This window comes from Sinocyclocheilus rhinocerous, unplaced genomic scaffold (genome assembly GCF_001515625.1).
Source record: "Sinocyclocheilus rhinocerous isolate Xijiao unplaced genomic scaffold, SAMN03320098_v1.1 scaffold647, whole genome shotgun sequence".
NCBI classification, from domain to species: domain Eukaryota; kingdom Metazoa; phylum Chordata; class Actinopteri; order Cypriniformes; family Cyprinidae; genus Sinocyclocheilus; species Sinocyclocheilus rhinocerous.
Genome location: NW_015632746.1, coordinates 916771 through 925900, shown reverse-complemented (window position 1 = coordinate 925900; position 9130 = coordinate 916771). Strand labels below are relative to the sequence as shown.

The following is a 9130-nucleotide window of genomic DNA, read 5'->3' as shown; positions in this document are numbered from 1 at the left end:
CTACTGACAAAATACAAGCCTTCATAGTTAGTTTGAATGGATTAAAAAAAATAGCTCAGAGCGTACTCCCCAGGGAAGAGGGAGCATAAAGACGGGTGAGCAACTGTTGGACTGTTGTTTATACAGAGGTATCTGACAGGATCAGTGGATCTGGTCTGGAGAAATGTACCTGGCATCATTCTAAAGTGAGCTAGAGAATTTAACTTAAAATCTGCACTGATTTTAACTGATTCCAACAAACTGCAGACTAATCAACTCAATTTTATAAACTTAGACTTCAATGTCTAACATGAATTGTCTCCACTATCCAAAAAGCGGAGGCGGAGCATAACATCTAGAACAGCATCCAAAACAGAAAATGTCTAAAGCATGAGTAAACTAGCCTTATTATATAATCTGTTCAGAGACTATCTCTTGACTATTATTTCTGCAGTTTGGTTTGGTGACATCAGGGATGCAGCGATTAACTGATTTCATGATTAACCACACTTTAAAATGTCACGGTTAATTAATTGTAAAGGCTCCACTACACTACTGAATGCTTGTATGTATGCGCAGCGCGATCTCCGATCTCACAAACCAAAATAATAAGACATGATTTTTTCAGGCCACATGTAAAATCATATGAATGATTATAAAGATTATTAAAATGAATATGTATGGATGACAATTACAGTTCAGTTAATTCCCCTCATTAGTAACGGTTTCCCCTGGGGGATAAATAAAGTTAATATTAGTCTTATATTAATAATAATACTTCATTAACACTGTGATTTATTATCCCTGTTATAGTATCATTTATAAGTCAAAAACCAACATGATACTTTTTCACCGTGTTTCCAGGTTTTCTACCTCAGGTCCAAAAGAAATGTAGTAAGAATGCACAAACTGAAAACACTAAATACTTTTGTGATCTATTTCCATTTGTTATTTTCAAAAGGGAAATACTGACATGGATGTTTTCAGACCAGAGTTCACCTTTTTTAATTCCAAAGAGAGAGATGGACTGTTGTTTGTCTTTATTATTATTTTGTGTTGTATTATTTGGTTACTGTGTTATTTCTGTTTCAAAAGACAGTAATAAATAACACTTTAAAATCGAAAGAGTGTTCATGTGATTTTATACATTAGAAGTGTTGTGAAATTAATGAATGCATAACCGTGAAACCGTGATTATTCTTCAGACTATAATCGTACCAACAAAATCTATAATTGTTGCATCCCTACATCAGAGATGCAGAAATGACTAAGATCTTCACTAGTATCATGGAGGATATTATTTTCAAGCCCTAAATTAAACAATTATCACTGTTTGTTGTAAATTACTTTCCATTTGAGAGCTCATCCGATCATCATAGAGAAGCTGAGCTTCTGTCTGGGACAAAAATAAAGTTATTTAAGCTTCCCATGCAATCTTTTTTTGAGAACTAAAGTTTCTCTTGACAACCACAAAACAATGACAAATTCTCTCTCACACACAGCAGACAGGATGATTGTTTCTGCTCAACTTACTTGAGTTTTTCCAGGTGGTTGAGCAGCTTCACTCCTGAATCTCCTGGGTGATTGTAGCTCAGGTCCAGCTCTCTCAGGTGTGACGGGTTTGAACTCAGAGCTGATGCCAGAGCAGCACAACCTTCTGCTGTCACCAAACACTGAGATAATCTACAACAGAATGTGTTCATGTTAGTGTGCTTCATTTTTCAGAGAAAAACAATACAATACACAATATAATGACCAACAGGACTCTTCAGCTGGCAGTCTGTGGGCCAAATCCACAAATCCTCTGATTGATTTAAACAAAATTGTGCTGCTGCCTGACACGAGATAATCTGCAAACCTCATTGGTGAGTTCAAAAGCACTTAATGTATATCCAGATCAAAGAGTGTGTCTTTTTTCTGGTCACAGTTCAGCTCAACTGGTTTCCCAAATATTAACCAGCATCATTTAGACACAAATAATCGCATTTATTTAATTTCCTATTGCTCACCTTATCAACTGTTCTAAGTCTTCTAGGTCTGTCCCTCTATTATTAAAAAATGCTGCTGTCTTATTTTAAATAAATCTGAGCTCGATTTTCCAGTTATGAACAATTTCAGACCTAACTCCAATCTCCTTTAATTTACAAACTCCTTGAAAAAGTTGTTGTCTCTCATCTACGGGGCTCCATTAAATCCATCTCAGAATATTAAAAATCAGGGTGTTACATTTGATTCTTCACTTATCTTTCAAAATCATATAAATATAATTTCTAAGACTGCATTTTACCACCTTTGCAATATTGCCCGACTGCGGCCTGTTCTCTGCCCCAAAGACACTGAAACTATAGTTCACACTCACGTCTTGACTATTGTAATTCTCTTCTTATTGGACTGCCTGATAAAACATTTGCTAAATTACAATATGTCCAAAATTCTGCTGCCAGAGTCATTTCTCAGGTTAAGAAATCTGGACATATTACCCCAATTCTTCATAATCTGCTTGATTGCCTGTTTCTGTCTATATTCAGTATAAAATTCTTCTGTTACAATGTAAAACTTTGCTGTAAAAATGGCCAAATTCTAACAGTAACACTGTTTTTCATTAAAACCGTTGAAAACAATGCATTCTATGTAATATTTGTTGTTTTCTATATAATATAACTGTGAATTATCAGTGTTCAGAGTCGACACTCAGAGGCTGTGTTCCAAATCACACCCTACACTAGTGTTGCTTTCGTCAACGAAAATTATGACTAAATATCGTCGTCAACGAACCTTTATTACGTGACAAAAACGAGACGAGACGAAAATGCTGGTCATGTGACGATGACTCACACAAAGACTAGACTAAAACTAAAATTAAAACAGGCCGCCAAAAACAACACTACCCTACACCCTCATTCACTATTCCCTACATGAGTTTACTAATATAGTCCACCTGACAGAGATAATCCAGACACTGATGAACACCTGCTGTTAACAAGAATCACTGAAGAAAAGAGAAACAAAAGAACTATGACTGAAAATAAAAGACATTAAATCTCTCAAGATCTCAGCAGCATTACTAGTTTCACTTATTACTAATACGTTTGACTTTATTTCTGCCATATGTCTAAAGAAGTATCTTTGAGAATTATCAGAGGTTTAGATGTTGATGTTTTATTGAAAATAATGGATTCATTTGAAGTCACTATTATCGAGAACAGTGTTTGCTTTTGTTGGGTTCTTGATTCTTGAATTTTACTTTGTCTTTGGCTGATTCTGTTTTTTAAAAGCACAAACGTACACTGTAAAAAATTATATGATGAAAAAGCCATGACAACTTATGTTTTTAAGTTACTTTAACTCATAAAAATAATTTAAGCAATTTTAACTCAAACAAGGAGACACGGGCAGACTATACAGCGAACTAACTAAATCATGGAGGAATTTCAGACGAACAACTCTTGAACTTGAGGAAGCTGTCCGTTGGGCTGGCGCGAAGAAGCATATTCAACGTGGATGAGGGGAGTGAATGCTTGTGTAACAATTTTTGGGAGATTATTGTTCATTTTAGCAGAATAGAGCAGAATTAGTTATGTTCTGTCATTGTTTTCCGAAGGACAGTGACCCGCAGAGCAGGATTCGACACCCCAAAACAATCACTTTTTTTTTTGTTATTCAAAACATTGAATGTGTTTAATTAATTTGTGTATATTGAAGTCTGTCAGTGTGTATTGTATATAGAATAACCAACTGTTAGTAATTTTTACTGTTATTTTCTGATTTTAAAGGCTCACAATAACAGCCTTCTGATTTTAAAGGCTGTTATTTTCTGATTTTAAAGGCTCACTTCATACACACACGAAGGGCGTGCAAGCTGGCCTCCTAATACGAAGACTACGATGGTGCACTGCAGGACACCTTTCTCCTTTTAAATGTTCAAGAAAAAAAAAGGAGTGTAATGGACATGTATGTGTGTTTTTTTTCAAGCTTTTCTCAGTGGTTGTTTCTCATGAGGTATGAGTGTATTTTCAGCTTTGTATGACAGTTTCTTGGCAGTTTTTTGCTGCTTTTGTGCCCTTGTTGTATCCATATACTGGCATTCACACATTAGCATGCACAGGCAGGCTGTGTACTGTTCTTAATATTAAAACCCTGTTTATAAGCACTGCAAGAAAAAAATAAATTTTAAATGTTTCAAACAAATGTTGTAGTATATATATATTTTTATCTGGATCTAAAATAAAGTTTACATAATCATAACTAGAAAATTTATGTAAAACATTTTGAACTCAAGTTGAAACAGCAAATATTGTAAAGTCAAATGAACTTCAATAAAACAATTCAGCACTAGGCAAGATTTAAATTAGTGAGTTGAAATGACTTGTACTTTTAAGTTGATTTAACTTAAAATTTTAAGGCAGCCACAAAACTTACGTTTTTAAGTTGAAAGGGGTGACATTTTTTTAGTGTACGGAGCAGTCTGCTCGTGGTACTGTAATACACCGATAGGTCTCGTTCTAACACGCCCCCAGATATCTACCTCACTATGTGGAAATATTTGCATAATGCTGCCCAAATGTGCACGCAAAGAAAGAAGGCGTGGTTTCAGTAACCGCAGTTAGTGTTGAAGCAGCATGTCAGGGAGACGTCGTGGTATCTTACTATAGCCTAATACACCGATAGGTCTGCACAGTCCACTTTCCACTATCTCCGACAAATGACAGACCGAAAGTCATTCATTTCCAATGGAGAGTAGCGCGGGAGCTGTGTAGAGTTCCAATCATATGCAGATGTCCGTTCATACTACAAGACCGAAAGCGCGTGTTATGTGACCATTCATGCACACTGTAGCATCATGCTACATAAGACCAGGGTTTAAATTGGGCCAGGCCGTCTGGGGCTGAGCCCCGGCACTTATAGACTCCAGGGCTTGACATTAACTCTTCATTAACGCCAGACAAGTAACATGATTAAAACATCAGTAACCAAAAATAACTATGTAAACACCAAAACGCAATATTATTCTGATTTTATTACATTTAGAGTAAGTGGCGAATAGTGGATATCTAATGTATATAATGTATCTATTGACAGTATAACGTTGCGCTGCTGAGGCGAGGCTCCCGCAGCCTCTCCAGGAGAAATCAAAACGCGCAACACTAAGAAACTCAGCATCCTGAGGTAAAAATTCAAAATGGAAAGTTTTTATATTTAAAATACTGTTAGTGAGGCAACATCACACAACGTTTTCACCATTACGACTGTTAGTTCTATAAACAGTTCAATAAGCAAATACAATAATATTAGGACACTTACATTTTAGGCGGAAACAGCGCATCTCACAGCAACCAGCCGATTCATTGCTGATTGATTCCGTGTTTTGAACGAATCGGTTGAGTCAAAGTTTCATTAGCCCATCATGCATAAACATCTGGGGCCGGTTGCACCAGCTAGATGTAAAAAAGCTGGGTGTAAGCCCTACGCTGGGCTTTGCAATGTCCAGCTTTACGATAAATATTTACACCTGTTGCACCCACTGAAACTACGATCATGCGCAGCTACGCCCGGCGTAGACAATGCGCATCCACGCTGACACATTCTCCCACGGTGATAGCGGAGACGACTTCACGCTGCAATGACTACAACTACTAATATAAAACTGAATTGCTTAAGACATCATAACAAGTGAAGCCACCACGCCATGATTTCAATGAGTAAACATTTTCTAACAAGTCTGCGTTTTTATATTTGAAGTCTCCCTGCACATTCCCAAGACAGATTTCATCAAAGTTAAGTAAAATATAATAAATGATTATTGGATGGCAGGCACGATACAAATAATGAATGGAATTAAAGACGTGAAATATTTCCAAGCATTTACACTGTCCTTCCAAACAAGATGTCAAATGGTTCAGTTTCTTTTAATAATCCTAGTTCATATGTAATATTTTACTGCATAATTATTACATGCTGTACAGAAATATATTTTGTATTCAATTACTATCTGCAGTGTGATAGGCTATAAACACCAAGTTTCGCGATCGCTTATCCTGCCCGAAAAGACAGGAAACATACAGTTCACGTCTGCAGTAATTATTAACAAACAGACATGAATCCTAAAAACGAATATGTTCTTTAATATTTTGAATTGTTTTTAGCTTTATTTTTTGTTTTTCTTTTAAATGTTAAGTTTTTACATTTTTGTTGTATGCATTTGTCGCTAGCGGAAATGCAAGTGTCTGAGAGTGCAAGCCTGAGAATGCAAGTCTGAGAGTGCAAGCGCAAGGCTGCAGCCAGACTCTTCTTGATGAATCTGCCGTTTGAATGAATCATTTGAATGAACGACTCAATGACTCACTCATTAAACGCTCACTACTGGCACCTACTGGCATTTTAATTTAGTTGAAAACTATCATTTCCACCATAATTTCTTGTTTGTATATTCAAAAATATTTAAAATAATCTCATAATTATGAAAATGAATAGAAATTATGATTCTGTCTGAGCTATGCGTTTTAAAACGAACACTAACTAGTGTAAATGTAGTCTAACAGATGTGTAAACTGAAGACTATTTGAGCTTTATTAAAACTATTTGCACTGATTTTTTGTTAGTTACATTTTGTTTCTTTGTGCAGTGGCTCAGGAGATGAGTCTTTGAGTCTGTATAAACATCAACAAGCTGAAAAATAAAAGTTTTTTTTTTTAGATAATGTAATCTTGTTAAAATAGATTTAATAAAATTGGTATCGAAAAAAGTATCGTTCAGGAACTGGTATCGAAATCAAGGTATCGGTATCGAAAATTTTTGAACGATACCCAGCCCTACTCAATAGGAGATTAGACACTGGATGAGACCAGTCAATCAGGCTGCTTTATGATAATTAAATCATCATCAGTAAGTAACCCAAATCACAATGAGATTTTTTTTCTTGGCTTTTTGTTTGGTTGTTTGTTTTTGCTATAGCACATGTGTTTTATAAACACGTTACAGCAATAAAAAAAACAACTAAAACTAAGAAATCAAAAGGTCAGCAGCCCAACCAAAGTAAACACCCTTTAACATAATGGTAACCAAACATTTTCAATAAAACATCAACATCTAAATCTGTTATTTCTCACTAAGGCTGCATTCACACTGCAAGTCTTAAAGCACAGATCCCATCTTTTGACCATATCCGATTGTTTGGACCGTCTGTTTACATTCACTTTAGACACGACTGGTATCCGATATCTGCATTTACATTAATTCCCGCCCAAAATGATTGTCTGATCACTATACTATGCACATGGAAGACCCTCGGGTTTTGAATGGCCGTGCTACTAAAATTATTTATATAATTCACGTCGAGTGGTCATTATTATTTGCTAGCATGGACAACGGCTGTCATGGATGTTTTACAGCACAAAATCTGACTGAACGGATAAAGACAGAAAAATAACGGTAATTTTCATTTAAGCTATTTTATCTACAGCTCGTTAGAGGTAGAATTCTTCAGTGAAATAAAGTAGTGCCAAGATGATATTTATTGAAATGAATTTGAATGAATTAACGAGAGAGAGTGGGAGAGAGAGACAGAACGAACGAATGTGAAGCTTGCGAACAAGCTTGTTGGTTTAGTTACAAAAACTGAATACAAAATTTATAAAATTCACGGGGCAGGGGTTGAAAACCAGCTCCTGAATGTGCAATTTCTTACCTATATAAAGTTTCCGTTTCAATAAATTATGAGCACATACAGCACGCCGGCATTAAAACACTATCTTTATGGGCAAACGTGTCGCCCTCGCATTGGGAGTTCTGCGAGGAATCGGATATGTGTGTTTAGAAATAGGTCGGATGTCCAGATATCGGATATGTATCCGATTAAAATCCACATTTGGAAGTGGCTCAGATCGGATGTGAAAAAATCAGATCTTGTGCGGATTTTAGATGCGAGCAAAAAATCAGATTTTTTTGTGCCAGTGTAAATGCAGCCTAAGAGCTTCTGTAGACGTCTGACAGAACTAAAGTGCACTGTAAGAAAAAACTGTCAACATACAGTACAATATACCGTACTATTTAAAGTAATTTTTCCGTTTTTGGTTTTTACATGCGTTTTCCCGTATTTTTTAATTATGCTTTGCACTGTGGGAGCGAGAACCTTGGTCGCTTATTGGCGCGAAAACAGTGCAAGAGCAGGCGCCATTACTCACGGAGATCTTCTCGGTCAAAGTTTCATTTTAAAGTCGGCTTTTGAATTTGGGGAACCTGTTTCTCTACACTTCCATGGTAGATTATAGACTATGTTGTTAAATGTCACATAAACTGTTGACGTAACATTAATTTAGTTAAGGTCTGGCTTGTTTGGCAAATGAATGTCGGAGCCGTCACATTCAACATTTTCTGCTTATCGTCACACATCTTACTTACGGAGGTTACTCTTTTAATTGTTTATTAACTTTTAATTGTTGTTGATGCGCTGTATTTAGTGCTGATCATATCGTTTCAAGCATCTGTCATTACTGAAGAGAAGCAGTTGTGATAAATCTGAAGCGCAGTAGTAACGTAGCTTTTCAACAAAAGCTGGCAGAGGAATTGTCGAGAAACATCTTTCTTAATTTAAAAGAGATGAAGATACAACTAAGTGAAGATCTGGCATCGCGGATTCTTCAAGGATAACACCATCACCTTTTCTGCCAAATGAGGTAAGTTTAGACCTTTTATTGTCTTGTTTTACACACACAAGGACCATAACATGCAAAAGAGAAATCAATTCGGTAACGTTACTAGCAGGCTGTCTGTGAAGCGGCTGAGTGAACACAGGCATATGACGAATCAGACATCAGACAAATGCACACGACATTATGCCAAAATGACCGTTGTTGGCGAGTGACCTCGTAAACAACGGTCGTAAAGACGGGAGTAGATCGGATGCGTGTCAGATATGCATCATGTTTTAAACGGACAGCAGTTCATGACATTCATAGTGTTTCTTTTGTTTTCTTTCTAATGACAGGACGTAATTGCTGCTGTACTGTGAATCTCAAGCACCCCTGCATTCTTATCATGGGTTTGTATTCCGTTTTATTAACAGTTTTTATTTAACATTAGTGTTAAATATTGAAAAGAAGTTGGTTGCTGAACACAGCTTCAAAGGTGTGTTCAAAGCTGCTTGTCGTTATGT

General features: G+C 36.3%; 1 protein-coding gene across 1 annotated transcript in view; it reads right to left on the bottom strand.

Annotated features, from left to right (window-relative positions):
• Window positions 1-1399: 1399 nt before the first annotated feature.
• The window catches only part of LOC107743023 (NACHT, LRR and PYD domains-containing protein 12-like), a gene marked incomplete at its 5' end in the record, with an annotated part of 21573 nt that continues 13842 nt past the window's right edge, over window positions 1400-9130 (bottom strand). The window contains one exon of the mRNA XM_016556135.1: window positions 1400-1662. Coding sequence (XP_016411621.1) covers window positions 1509-1662 — 154 coding nt within the window. The remainder of the gene's footprint in view (window positions 1663-9130) is intronic.